This window comes from Talpa occidentalis, unplaced genomic scaffold, assembly GCF_014898055.3.
Source record: "Talpa occidentalis isolate TD23 unplaced genomic scaffold, MPIMG_talOcc4v2.1 talOcc4.11, whole genome shotgun sequence".
Classification (NCBI taxonomy): Eukaryota; Metazoa; Chordata; class Mammalia; order Eulipotyphla; family Talpidae; genus Talpa; species Talpa occidentalis.
In genome coordinates this window covers 30,672,489-30,687,208 of record NW_023601104.1, presented here as the reverse complement: position 1 = coordinate 30,687,208, position 14,720 = coordinate 30,672,489, and the positions used below count along the sequence as shown (strand labels likewise).

Here is a 14,720-nt window from a genome sequence, read left to right as displayed (position 1 = left end):
GCGGCCGGGGATCAAACTGGTGCTGCAGAGGCTGCAGGCAGCTTCACAGCCCAGAGCTCAACCGCTGCGCCACCAGGGGAGGCCCTTCTCTTTTATTTTTTTTAAAGATTTATTTATTTATAATATTTATATATAATTTATTTATAATAGATCTTTATCGTGCTGCAGAGGCTGCGGATTGCTTCATAGTGCGGTGCTTAACCCCTTGCGCCACTAGAGAGGCCCTATTATTTCTCTTTTACAAAGTCCCTCAAGCTTTCTGACTCCAAGTTCAGCTTTCTTTCTGCCATAACAAGGAGACACAACTACCAAAGCCCTGGCCTCGTCCTAAGTCATCTCTTTGAAGGGACGCGGCTTTTTTTCCTGGCTTGCTCCCTGCTCTAATCTCAGCGCCTACAAGCCGGCACTCGATGTGCATTTGTTTCATGGAAAAGCGCCTCAGTTCGCCCGGCCCCTTTGTGGTTTTCATGTCAGTCCCCGAGCCCTGCCCCGTTTCCTTCCCGCGCTTCGGCCGCTCCTCCGGCCACTAGACGGCGCTGTCACGAACAGACCCCGCCCAAGAAGCAGCCGCGTCTTTCTTGGCCCCGCGGCGCTTTCGCTGGCCGGCGGGCGGGGCGGTAGGAACCGGAAGTGCTAGAGCCGCTGCCGCCGCAGCCGCGCTGCCGCCTTTAAGTGCCGCGTTCGCCGCCTGGACGGGCACCGGCGCGCCGCCGAGAACGCAACCGCAACCGGTCGGAGTGGAGGCAGCGCGGCATGAAGCGGCGCCGACCCGCTCCGTAGCTCGCGTCGGGACGGTCCGGGCTGGGCCGGGGCGGGGGGAAGGTGCAGTATCCGCCCCCTCTGTTTCCCTTAGCCCGCCAGGCCTGGGCCCCAGCCCGCCCCGGCCCTCTCCGCGTCTCCGGGGAATCGCCCGGCGCGCCCTCCGGCTTCGCCCGCCCTGCGGTTTGCCGGGCGCGCCTCCCTGCGCGGGCCACGGCCGCTGGCGGACCCCGCTTGCCGGAAGAGGAAGCGAGGCGCCGAGATTCCGAGGCAGCCAACGTTCACCGGGCGCCCCGCGGCGCCGGGTGCCGGCCTCGGACCGCCCCGTCCGTTGTCTCAATTGAACCTCGCTGGGGTGGGAGCCGGGTATTGTCCGGGCTTACGGAGGAGGAAACGGAAGCCCACAATGGCGAAGGGATTTGTCTGAAGTCCGACTGTGGCAAATTGGATTCGGACTGAGATTTTCTGGTTTCCTAGCTGGTGCTATTTGCTTTCTGCTGCCTCCCTCCAGGTGTCTTCCTTCCCTGCCCCGCTCTCATTCTGTTCCGCCCACCTTCGGCAGGTAGATGGTCTCCTTTGTAAGCCTCTCCTCCCTCGCACACGCTTTTCTCTTACTACTAGGCATCTCCCTAATCCGTCTTTTCTCAGCATTCTCTGCTACATCGCTCTTTCTTCCTCATTCATAGATAGCATCGAAGAATTTTGCCCACTCTGGTAGTAATGAACCTCTCAACTAGCCGAGGACCCTAATGCCAAACGAGGCTTTGGTATTTAAGTGAATCACTGTTTGGCCCTTGGGTTAAAAAAAATAATAATAAGGAATGACGTTTGGGTGGGTCCAAGCTCAAGAGTCCTGAAACTATTTCCTAATCCAATAAGTCCTTCTCCGAAGGAGTTAGTGCATGGAAAGGTGTGGTGTCTTGACGTCTAAGTCAATTGTTGCTGTACTAGCATAACTTAACTTGTTTTCCCTCCATTTGCCACTAAGCTTTCTCATCCCATCTCTCTCCATCACGCAGTTGGGCTGTGAGAGCTCAGAATTAAAGCTGATAACTCCCAGGTGTAATTACAAACCCTTCTTTTTTTCTTTTACTAAACCAGAATTTCAACGTGAAAAAATATTTTTACAGAAAAGTTACCTACTTCAATTATTTTAAGAGTACACATGGAAAGAAAAGAAGCAAGAGTGGAATGCACTTGAAGTGCATTCTTGTGAAAACCTAAATAAATACAAGTTAATTCTCTTTCCACAAAAGAATGGCGTGTTCTAGAATTCTTACTGGCTCTTCGATTGAGTCCATTTTGTGTCCAATTAGCTCAGTATTATGTTAGATAATATGTTACTTTAATAACGTTATTATGTTAAAAACATGATGGACCAGGCACATAGAAAGTTAATCTGTAATTTCTGAGGAGTTGCAAGTCAAGTAACCTGACACCTGTATGTCTTATGCTTTTTAAGTTTCTTCCATTTTCTTTTTATTGCATGGCTAGATGTGATGGTTTACAGTTAGGATATCCCTTTGACAACTGGGCTACACCTTTGTGAAGTAATTTTAGAATTTTAGTCTCTAAATGCTGGCACAAAATAAGTCAGGCATTGTATGTTACACCAGAAAGTATGTATCTTCTTAAGTACTATTTGAAACTTCTTAGATTTAATCTTTTGGGCAGTGATCAATTTTAATACTGATCAACAACCTTATATCTTATTTCACTATCCTGGTGAGTAGGATTGGATGGTGAGAAAAGGAAAGACTCCTGTGAGAAGAGGCAGAATGAGCAGAGGGATCTATGCTTGAAGTTGAGTCAATTGCAAAAAAGATCTCTTTGAATGTGGAAGAGATCTGAGCAGATGAAAATACAGTCAGGTAGGCACCCAGGAAAGGTGAAGAGGTAGGTGGGGCAGTGAGTATATGTACTGTGCTGAGAATGTGGGCTGATCCTGTTTCTAGTTTTTGAAATCAGAAAACTCTGGTCACAATTTTAAGAATATTTGTATGTATGGTGTTAGATTTGGAAATCATTTAGCTACACATTTGTGTAAATTACTAATATTTTGTAATATCACGTCTATCCTAGTAATAGGCAAGATATACACTCACCATAAACATACAGAGTAGTAGAGTGTCAGTTGAACTGTAAAGTCTTTGTGTGTAGAGACAGAAATAGTCTAAGGACCTAATAAGATTTAGGAATGCCCGATAATTTTGTATCAGTGCAAGATAAGTAACTTTTACATAGGAGAGGTGTCAAGTTAATGACGTTTCAAGAAGCTGGGCAGTGAGGCATGGAATGTCTGAGCTTAACTTAACCCCATGCTTGTGAGCAGTAGTTTGAAGATGTACTTCCAAATTTTACAAGAGGAGTTGAGAAAAATGAGCCTCATTTGTTAACTTCTCTCACTTGTTCCCTCTCTGTTAGATATAAAATTAAAAATAGATCCAGTGATATTTGATAGAAAGTAGACCTCCGCTAGCTTTTATTATTATTATTTTTATATTTAAAGAACAGGTTTATTCGGAAAAGGGACAGAAAAGTAAAGTACACTTGCATAGACACAGTGGGCAGGATGAGCTGCTGCCACTACCTTTTAAATGGCCAAAAAATACAACTATCATATATTTCCACCTAATATCACTATGCTGAACACCACATGAGCTAATAACCTTTCTGCTGAGCTGTTTGGATTTTTAATCATTGGAGAGAAATGCCCAGTTGTAATGATATAACTTGTATACCTGATGTAACTGTCTAAAGAGTTTTCTGGCTACTTTTTGTTACATTGAAAACAGTGTAGTTCACTATAGCATGAAAAAAAAACCACAATCTCTTGTCCACATGGTTCAGTTCATTTTACATGCCATAAAGCACACCGAATGGATGGACTGATTCATAGCCCAAATCTGTTAATTTTTCTCTGTAGTTGATACATCTAACCATGAACTAATGTTGACCTGCAACATTGAGTTTTAAAAAAAGATATATAAATGTATAGCCAAGTAGCCAGTATTAGATTGTTGTTTTGAAACTGGCTACATAAACACAATCTAGGTTATTTCCCAAAACCGTTTTTTTGATGTTTATTAGTTCAGAAAGTACAGGTAGCCCTAGAATTTTTTGTATGTTGTTTCTTTTTGGTAGCTGTCATAAATAATATATATGAGAATATGACAGAATGGTTTATGATTACACTTTGTTATTTTCCTTACACTTTGCCCCGATTAAATATTGCAGTAGATAAAAGAAAAACACCTCCTCTTCTGGATTTTAATATGAAAAGAAACATTAGTAGATGAAATGCTCTTTTGGTGTTGAACTGGTAAATTGGGTTCAGATTTTTATCAGGTGTTGATAGTAGAAACATTAAATGCTTTCTGTATTAACTACAGTAAGTAAAACTTCTTGAAGATAGTATCTTTCTTTTTTTCGTTTAATTCTGAGAGTAAAAGTTGTATAATTGTTATTAATAGTCACAAATTACTGTATAGTTACCACAAATGATCATTAATAGTGATGTCTAAGCAAGGCAAAAATGTGCCAGCTAGCTAAGTCTTGTTTGGAGTTCCGTTTAAAAGGAAACAGTGTTTATATTGTCTTGGTTAAATGCCCGAGGAAGGTTACTACAAGTATACTGTCTATGAGATTATTTCTGTTAGCTGAAGAAGACCAGGTTTATCAAATGTGCTACTTTTTTAAGTGCAAAAAATGGCTGAACTCCCTTGGCACATTTCGCTTCACTATTGACATGCTCTTGGATGAAGCATAACAGCCAACTGGCATATGGCCTGTTTCCTTCCAGTGTGGGAAAGTAAAAAGGAATTTTGGCAAGAGATACCTAAGGAGAGCCTTTTATAAAAGTTCCCAAAGGGATTTATAGTCACTGTGAAATAGACATGACCTCAATTTTTTTTTAAATCTCATTTTTAAAGTGAAAACAGAGAAGGGGGAGCTATTGCTTTTCTTATTAGCTTATATTGCAACTGTGCTGAAAAGCATTTTTTTCTTTTTTTGGAGGGATGGGGGTGAGGGAAGCTATCAGACTGTCATTCTAAGTAATGTAAGAGAAGACAGGCTTGTGAATAACTTCCTGCGCCTTGTTTTTCTAGGAAAATGCAACATGGCAGCAGCAATGGAAACAGAGCAGCTGGGCGTTGAGATCTTTGAAACTGCAGAACGTGAGGAGCATATTGAATCACAGGATCGGCCTAAATTGGAGCCATTTTATGTCGAGCGGTATTCCTGGAGTCAGCTGAAAAAGCTGCTTGCTGATACCAGAAAATATCATGGCTACATGATGGCAAAGGCACCACATGATTTTATGTTTGTGAAGAGGAATGACCCAGATGGGCCTCATTCAGACAGGATCTATTACCTTGGTGATATGAAGTCATATTTTCTAAGATGAAATGTCTTCTTAATTCAAACATTTTGGTAAATAAATGGAATTAGTGATTTTCATTAAAGAAAAAAATGTTGACTTAAACAACTTATGTTTTGGTGCTGTTTTAATTTGGACTTATCCCATTGACTTTAGCTTTACTTACATTTACAGTGTGTTTATTGAAAAAAATTTGCATCATATCTATAAAACAACTTGTCAATTGATCATACTCTTAGTTTCAAAGTCAGTGAGGCCAGAAATTACTTTCTCCTTATCAAAATGCCTTCCCTTAGAATCGATCAGATTAGGATCATAAACAATAATAAAACCATTAGTTTGTTCTTGCTCTCAACACCTGCTGCTTTCATTTTTTTAGACCAAGACTGGTTTGGCATCTTCTTGTGCTTACGCTTCTTAAGCATAGAGACCAGATTTAAGGTCTATCCAAAGTTAATGAGACCACTGATTTACTTTTTGTTCATTAACTTTTAAAAAATAAGTTTCCTCTCCATCTCTAAAACTGTTTCATTTGTGTTTGTACGTTTATATTTATTTATTGTCCTTATAATGTTTTCTAAATATCTCTAGTATTTAGAGATATTTTTATATGTATATAACATATACATGTATATATTTAGATTCTTTGTATAAGATCACATTTTCTTTTTAAAGATTTACTTATTTTTAGGGCCTCCCTGGTGGCGCAGGGGGTTAAGCACAGCATTGTGAAGCTCTCCACAGCATGAGTTAGATCCCAGGCAGCCAGAGAACTACCCTTATGGCACAGCAGGCCTCTCCTGTCTTGCCCACTTCTCCCCTCAGAGGTGTATTTCAGTCAGTTTGCCTGTTCTGTTCCCCATTCTGTCTCTGGTGAATCCTCTCACCCCCACCCCACAAACCTCTGGCCTGTACCCCAGTTCTTGTATGAATACCCCAGTTCTTATATTCATACAAAAATGTAGGGGATAAGAGGATTCACCAGAGACAGAGTGGGGATCCACCAGAACAGGTGGATCTACTGAAATACACTGCTGAGGGGAGCAGCAGGTGAGAAAGGAGAGGTCTTCTACACCATGTGGGTTAGCTCCCTGGCCGGGGATCAAACTCATGTTGCAGTGGCTGCAGTTAGCTTCACAGTGCTGAGACTTAATCCCTTCCACCAACAGGGAGGCCCTGTTACTTCTCTTTTGCCTGGAACTATTTTATACTTCTGTGCCCTTCCCATACAGTTATTCAAAGATTTGCAGAACAGACCTGGCTTCTAATAAGTATAGACCTCTTTCATATAGCTTTCCCCAACAAAGGATAGAAACTTGCAGCAAATCAGATCTCAGATTCTGTGTTGTTTTAATTTGGCATACTTTCTTTTGAAACGCCAAAGACCTTATTTATGGTCACATATATACAACATTTATAATGAAGAAAAACCAGAATTCAGTTAGCCCTATATGTTTTTCTAAGTAAATACTTTAAATGATTCAGAAAAAGGAGTTTAGAAATATGAACTTGTCTCAAAGCATGAAATTTGAAATCTCATGACTCTGTTGCCAATTTCGAAGAAACTTAACGACATTCCTTAAAAAAAAAAAAACCTATGAATTACACTTGTTCTTATTTTATGTTTGTTTTGAGAGGGACTAAAATCTAAATATCAAAATGAAAGCTGAGCATTTTTCTATGAAGCTTGGGTTTTAGTGAAGGAAGTTTCATGTCTACTTGTTAGGCATAATTATAGATCACATAGAGTGCAATTGCATACTTTACAGTATATAGCAGGTATTATCCTTACTATTATGATTGTTATGAAATACAGTTTTTTAAAATAATAAAAATTGATTTTGTTTTCTTACAGCTATGTCTGGTGAGAACAGAGAAAATACACTGTTTTATTCTGAAATTCCCAAAACCATCAACAGAGCAGCAGTCTTAATGCTATCTTGGAAGCCTCTTTTGGATCTTTTTCAGGTAGAGTTTATTTATTTATTTTTTTAAGATTTATTTATTTGTTTTTGTGTAGAAGAACTGAGGTGTAGGCCAGAGGTGTGGGGGTGAGAGGATTCACTAAAGACAGAGTGGGGAGCTAAACAGGTGGATCGACTGAAATACACTGCTGAGGGCAGTAGGGGATGAGACAGGAGAGGTCTGCTGCGCCATGTGGATCACCTTCTTGGCCTGGGCTCGAACTCAGACTGCAGTGATGATAACATGATAAGCACTGAGACTTAATCCCTATGCCACCAGTGAGGCCTGACTTGTGACTTTCAAACAAAAAAAATCTTTTTTCTAAGAACAGTGTATTGAACTGAAATAATGGTAGTTTTCTCCTAGAATGCTTTGTAAATTAATGCGTCAAAGTTCTTTTTTTTTTATTTTTATAATGGAAAATTCCAAAATATATAAAAGTAGAATAACGTGTGCCAGTTTTAACATAATCAAATCTTGGCCATCAGTGTTCCACTGTTCCATTTCTCCCTTTCAACTCCTACCTACACACTCAGATTATTTTGAAGCAAATCCCATATATTTCATTCATAAATAATGTCAGCATGTAACTCCAAAGGAAACAAACTCTTTTTGCACATTACCACAGTATCATTATCATATCTAAACAAAATATATTTTTATGTCATCATATAATTAATGTTCAAATATAGAGCCTTATTTCTCGTTTTGTGATGTTAGTATTTTTTGATCATTGCCTAAATTCATTCGTTTATTAGGAGTTATAAACTAATTTTCTTATCAGTCCTTCGTTTATGAGCTGAAGTTTCATATACGGAAACTGCAGTGCAACAACTATTTGGTGGATCAACTAGAGTTTTTGGAGGCTTTTTGTTTTTAAAGATTTATTTATTTATGCATACAGGAGCTGGGATGCAGGACAGAGATGTGGGGGCTGAGGATCCACCAGAGACAGAGTGGGGAGCCGAACAGGTGTATTGACTGAAATACACTGCTAGGGGAGCAGTGGGTGAAGCAGGAGAGGTCAGTTGCACCATGTGGGTCAGCTCCCTGGCTGGGGATTGAACTCATGTTGCAGTGGCTGGCGATAGCTTGATAGTACTGAAACTTAACCCTGTGCACCGCCAGGGAGGCCCCATGACTGTTTTTTTTTTTTACGATTTATTTATTTGTACAAGAACCAGGGTACAGGCCAGATGCGAGAGTGAGGAGAGATTCACCAGAGAGAGTAGGGAGGGAGAAACAAACAGACTGATGAAATACACTGCTGAGGGGAGCAGTAGGCAAGACAGAAGAGGTCTGCTGCGCCATGTGGGACCCTCACCGGCCGGGATTGAACCGGTGCTGCAGAGGCTGCAGACAGCTTCATACCATGGCGCTCAACCAACTGCACCACCAGGGGAGGCCCGTGACTGGTATTTTTGTTAGAAAAAAGAGAGTAAAACTTGAGACAGACACCAAAGGTGAAGGCCATGTGAAGACAGAGGCAGAGCTTAGTTATGCTGGCCTAGGCAGATCTACTGAAATACACTGCTGAGGGGAGCAGTGGACAAGGCAAAAGAAGTCTGCTGGGCCATATGGGTTGCTCCCTGTCTGGCTGGGGATCGAACTTTCGCTGCAGTGGCTGGCGATAGTGCTGTCTTTAACCCCTGTGCCACCAGGGAGGACCCCCTGATTGTACTTTTGGCATATATCTAAGCTGTTGCTAATCCAATGTTATACAGATTTTTTATCTACATTTTCTGCATTTTATAATTTTAGTTCTTACATTTATGACTGATCCACTTTGCATTAATTTCTGTATATGATGTTAGATCCAGATTAATACTTTTACATGTGGAATCCAGTTGTCTGAGCACCATCTGTTGTAAGGTTATTCCTTCCACGTGGAATAATCAAAATGCCCTCATTGAGGGCCTCCCCTGGTGGCGCAGTGGTCGAGTGCTGGGCTGCGAGACTGCCTGCAGCCTCTTCAGTGCCAGTTCAATCCCCGGCCGCCAGCGAGGGTCCCACATGGTGCGCAGACCTCTCCTGCCATGCCTGCTGCTACCTTCAGCAGTATACTTCGTCAGTCTGCCTGTTCTGCTCCCCGCTCTGGCTCTGGTGAATTCTCTCACCCTCCCGTGCTTTTGACTGTACCCAGTGCTTGTATAAGTAAATAAATAAATCTCTAAAAAAAAAAATGCCCTCTTTGAAAATCAGTTGACCATAAATGTATAGATTTGTTTCTAGGTTCTCTCTTCTCCACTGGCCTATGTTTCTGTCCATATGCCAGTACCATGATGTCTTTTTTTTTTTTTAATTTATTTTTTATTTATTTATTTATTTTATTTTTATAGAGGCATGTTTATTTGTTTATTTTTTTTTTTTGTTTACACATGCACTGGGTACAGCCAGAAGCACGGGAGGGTGAGAGAATTCACCAGAGCCAGAGCGGGGAGCAGAGCAGGCGGAAGGACCGGAGTACACTGCTGAGGGGAGCAGCGGGCGGCAGGAGAGGTCTGCGCGCCATGTGGGACCCTCCTCCGGGGAGCAGCCGGGGATCGAACCGGCGCCGCAGAGGCTGCGGGCAGGTTCGCAACCCAGCGCTCAACCGCTGCGCCACCGGGGAGGCCCTTTAATTTTATTTTTATACAAGAATTGGGGTACAGGTCAGAGATGCACGGGGGGTGAGAGGATTCACCAGAGACAGCGTGGGGAATAGAACAGGCAGACGGACCAAAGTACACTGCTGAGGGGAGCAGCGGGCGAGACAGGAGAGATCTGTCCCACCATGTGGGTTTCTCCCTGGCCGGCCGGGAATCGAACTTGTGCTGCAGTGGCTGCGGATTTCTTCATAGGTTTCATCTTAACCCCTGTGCCACCAGGGAGGCCCCATGATGTCTTGATTGATGTAGCTTTGTTTTAACTTTTGAAGTTGAATGAGTCTTTTAATATTCTTTTTCAAGATTGTTTTGTGATTCCATATTAGTACCACCTTATCAATAATATTTGGAGAAAAAGCAATTGGAACTTTGATAGGCATTCCATTGAATCTCTAGATCAGTTTGGGGTATATTGCCATCTTTATAATCTTAAGTCCTATGATTTAAATCTGTCCAGTTTAGGGACCTCCCTGGTGGCACTAGGGGTTAAACCGTTAGCACTGTGAAGCAATCCGCAGCTACTGCAACATGAGTTCAATCCCCGGCTAGGGAGATGGCCCACATGGCGCAGCAGATCTCTGCTGTCTCACCCGCTGCTCCCCTCAGCAGTGTATTTTAGTCAGTTCGCTTGTTTAGCTCCCCACTCTGTCTCTGATGAATCCTCTCACCACCACCCCGTCTCTGCACCTCTGGCCCACACCCCAGTTCTTGTATGCATAAATAAATAAATATTTAAAAACAAACAAACAAAACATGGTAGAATTCATCAGTAAAGTCATATAGCCCTGGGTTTTTCTTTTTGGGAAGTTTTTTGGTCACTAATTCAATCTCTTTACTTGTTATAGTTCTATTTAATTTTTCTGTTTCTTCTTGAGTCAATTTTCATAGATCATGTGTTTCTAGAATTTAATCAGTTCATCTACATTATCAAATTTGTTGGCATACAGTTGTTCATGCAATTATATAAATTTACATATATATAATTACCCTTTTTTTTTTAAAGATTTATTTATTATGCATACAAGAGCTAGGGTACAGGCCAGAGGTGTGGGGGATGAGAAGATTCACCAGAGACAGAGTGGGGAACAGAACAGGCAGATCGACCGAAGTACACTGCTGAGGGGAGCAGCGAGCGAGTCAGGCAAGGTCTGCTGCGCTGTATGGGTTGCTCCCTGGCCAGCAGGGCATCGAATTTGTGCTGTAGTGGCTGGCAGTAGCTTGATAGCGCTGTCTTTAACCCTGCGCCACGAGGGAGGCCCCATTGATTTTAGTTGAGTCTTTCGTTTTGTTTTGAAGACCCGTCTTGCTAAATTTGTCGATTTTGTTAATCTTTTGAAAGAACTCACTTTTGGTTTTGTTGAGTTTCATTTTTCTTTTCCTTTTTTCTTTTTCCTAGTCTAATTAGTAATAGTACCTTAATTCTGTTTTCTTTGGGTTGAGTTTGCCCTTTTTTTCCAGTATCTTAAGGTGGAAACTGATGTGAGATTTTTTTTTTTTTATGTAGGTGTCTAATGTTATATACATTTCCCTCTGAACGTTGCTTTTGCTGCATCCCTGAAGTTTTAATATATTGTTTTCTTTTGTGTCAAAGTATTTTGTGATTTCTTTGACACCTTGGCTTCCCTCTCTATGTGCCACTGTCTGGAATCTCTCAAGGCTGGGGCAACTGCAGATACTTAACTAGTTGGTTTTTTTTTTTTAAGATTTATTTATTTATGCATAAAAGAACTGGGGTATAGACCGAAAGTGTGGGGGAATGGTGAGAGGATTCACCAGGGACAGATTGGGGAACAGAACAGGCATATCTACTAAAATACACTGCTGAGGGGAGCAGCGGGCAAGACAGGAGAGGTCTGCTGTACCATGTGGGTCACCTCCCTGGCCGGGGATCCAACTCATGCTATACTGGCTGCAGAGAGCTTCACAGTGCAACATCTTAACCCCTTGCCCTACCAGGGAGGCCCCAATACTTCACTAATTTGACTTCCATTTCTCATGGATCCTTTTCCTTTATTGTCTGATATACAGTGTCTTGAAAACATTATTTCATTTTATTGTCCTTTTTTTTCAGTTGTTTCAGATGGGAGGATAAATCTGATTCCTGTTACTCCATCTTTGTTGGAAGTGGACGTTGATTTCATTTTTAGCTTGTGAATCTCTGACCCATTGAGAATATATGAAAAGTGGATCCATTGTTATCTTTGAATGTGACTAGGCAGTAATTGCAAATGAATTAAAATTTAAATCAGTAATCACTGATTTTATTTATTTATTTTTTAAGGTATTTTTTTTCCCCCAAGATTTATTTATTATACAAGTACTGAGGTAGAATCTAGAGGCTATGAGGAGGGTGAGACAATTCACCTGAGACAGAGCAGGGAGCAGAATAGGCAAGGACCGAAATACACTGTTGAGGGGAGCAGTGGGTGTGACAGGAGAGGTCTGCCACACCATGTGGGAATCTCCCTGGCCAGCTGGGAATCAAACCGGTGCTGCAGAGGCTGCGGACAGCTTCACAGCACTGTGCTCAACCCTCTGCACCACCGGGGAGGCCCAGTAATCACTGATTTTAAAGTTCCCATTTATTCATATTCCTCCTTTTTAAAAATTTTTTATTTATTTATGCATACAAGAACTGGGGTACAGGCCAGAGCCGTGGTGGGGTGAGAGGATTCACCAGAGACAGTTTGGGGAACAGAACAGGCAGATTAACTGAAATACACTGCTGAGGGAGCAGTGGCGAGACAGGAGAGGTCTGCTCACCGTGTGGGTCACCTCCCTGGCCCAGGATCGAACTCATGCTGCAGTGGCTGTGGATATGTTCATAATGCTGTGTCTTAACCCTTGCACCACCAGTGAGTCCCTCCTCCTCCTTTTTTTCTTACAAATTTCTGTATTCAGCTTTCTAGTTTGGATTTTCTATTCATGTACTATTGTTTATTTTGTTATTTGTGTTCTAATATTTTAATATCTGGTAAAGTTCACTTTCCTTCCCACAGTCGGTTTTTTTCAGGATTCTTTTTACTATTTTGCTAGCTATTCTTTCAAATAACACATTTTATAATCACAAAGTTCATGGAGTTTTCTTGTGAAAGTCAATTTCTTAACTCTGAAATTTCTGTTTTCTGAGTACAAACATACTAAGTGCAGGGGGCCTCCCTCGTGGCTGAGGGGTTAATGACCACTCTATCAAACTATCGCCAGCCACTGTCACATGAATTTGATCCCCAGCACCTCTGGTCTACACCCCAGTTTTTGTATGCATAAATAAATCTTTTTAAAAAGGAAAAAATCAGAATTTTTAAAAGATTTTTTATTTATGCATGCAAGAGTTGGGGTGTAGGCCAGAGGTGCAGGGGGTAGACGTGGGGGTGTTGAAAGGATTCATCAGAGACAGAGTGGGGAGCAGAAGAGGCAGATGTACTGAACAGCAACAGGTGAGACAGAAGAGATCTGCTGTGCCATGTGGGTTAGCTCCCTCGCCAGAGATCGAACTCATGCTGCAATGACTGCTGATAGCTCCATAGTACTGAGACTTAATGTCTTGAACCACCAGGGAGGCCCCAGAAATATCAGAATTAACACAGATATGTTCACTGAATGTGGTAATTTTTTTCTACTAAACAGATGTACAAATGTGTGTTAGTGTTTAATTATATATTAACTTCTTTTAAAGATTTATTTATGTATACAAGAACTGGGGCACAGGTGAGAAGTGTGAGGGGTAAAAGTATTCACCAGAGACAAAGTGGGGAACAGAACAGGCATATTGACTGAATACACTGCTGAGGGGAGCAGCGGGCAAGGCAGGAGAGGTCTGCTGTGCCGTATGGGTAGCTCCCTGGCTGGGGATCGAGCTCGTGCTGCAGTGGCTGTGGACAGCTTCATAGGTTGAGTCTTGTCTTAACCCTCCATGCCACCAGGGAGGCCCAAGTTATACATTAAATTTTAAAGGTGATAGAGTGAACCAAAAAAAATAGATTGGTTTTTAGCAACATTCCAAGGTTGTCTCATTGTAACCTCATCTAATATTGTGTTTTCAAGTATGTGCCTGAATTTACCATCCTTGAAAAATGTTTACTTTCATTGTGCTGACTTAATTTTTTTTTTTAATTTTATTTATTTATTTATACAAGCATTGGGTACAGTCAGAAGCGCGGGAGGGTGAGAGAATTCACAAGAGCCAGAGTGGGGAGCAGAGCAGGCAGAAGGACCGAAGTACACTGCTGAGGGGAGCAGCGGGCGGCAGGAGAGGTCTGCGCGCCATGTAGGACCCTCCTCCAGTGGCCGGGGAGCAGCCGGGGAGCAGCCGGGGATCAAACCGGCGCTGCAGAGGCCGTGGGCAGCTTCGCAACCCAGCGCTCAACTGCTGCGCCACCAGGGAGGCCCTGCTGACTTAATTTTAGAGTGATATGTTGTATGTTCCTTTTCTAAAAGTATTAGAGTTTTTAGTTAGGGAATATGTGGATGTAATTTTTTTTGTTGTTAGCACTTGATAGATTTATTTTACTTATTAAATTTTGTACGTGCATCAGATATTTCTAGCTTGGGAAACCCCTCATCCTCATCAGTCAGATAAGTGATCAACCTGTTGTTGGATTTTATTAGAGGATAGTATTATTAGATGTATTGGAAAGGTAAAAAAGACAGCTGATATTTGAGAACTTAACTCTGTGCCAGTCATTGCACTAAGTAAGCACTTTACATGGTTTTATCTAAGTTAATCTCCACAAAGCTGAATTTTTATTATTTATAAAGCTGGATTTATTATTTTGAAAATGAGAAAAATTACTTTTGAAGAAATTAAGCTACTTAACCAAAAGTCAGACTTCTAGTTAAGGATCAAAGCCTAGATTCAAACCACTGAACTTCTAAGTCTGTCTTCACTGCATGCAGGGTTGCAGAATTACAGTTGGGTTGTAGAAGATCTTGATTGACTTTATTCTTATCTAAATTATACAGTAATCATC

The 14,720-nt window shown here is 41.7% G+C and overlaps 1 protein-coding gene across 5 annotated transcripts in view; it reads left to right on the top strand.

Annotated features, from left to right (window-relative positions):
• Positions 1 to 627: 627 nt before the first annotated feature.
• The window catches only part of DPP8 (dipeptidyl peptidase 8), a 49,230-nt gene continuing 35,137 nt past the window's right edge, over positions 628 to 14,720 (top strand). For 2 of the 5 annotated variants that reach the window (XM_037502736.2, XM_037502741.2), the window contains exons 1-4: positions 1,028 to 1,321; positions 2,493 to 2,630; positions 4,869 to 5,138; positions 6,996 to 7,108. In XM_037502736.2, coding sequence (XP_037358633.1) covers positions 2,594 to 2,630; positions 4,869 to 5,138; positions 6,996 to 7,108 — 420 coding nt within the window. In that variant the 5' untranslated portion in view covers positions 1,028 to 1,321; positions 2,493 to 2,593. The other 3 variants (XM_037502737.2, XM_037502739.2, XM_054688139.1) reach the window with 3 other exon arrangements.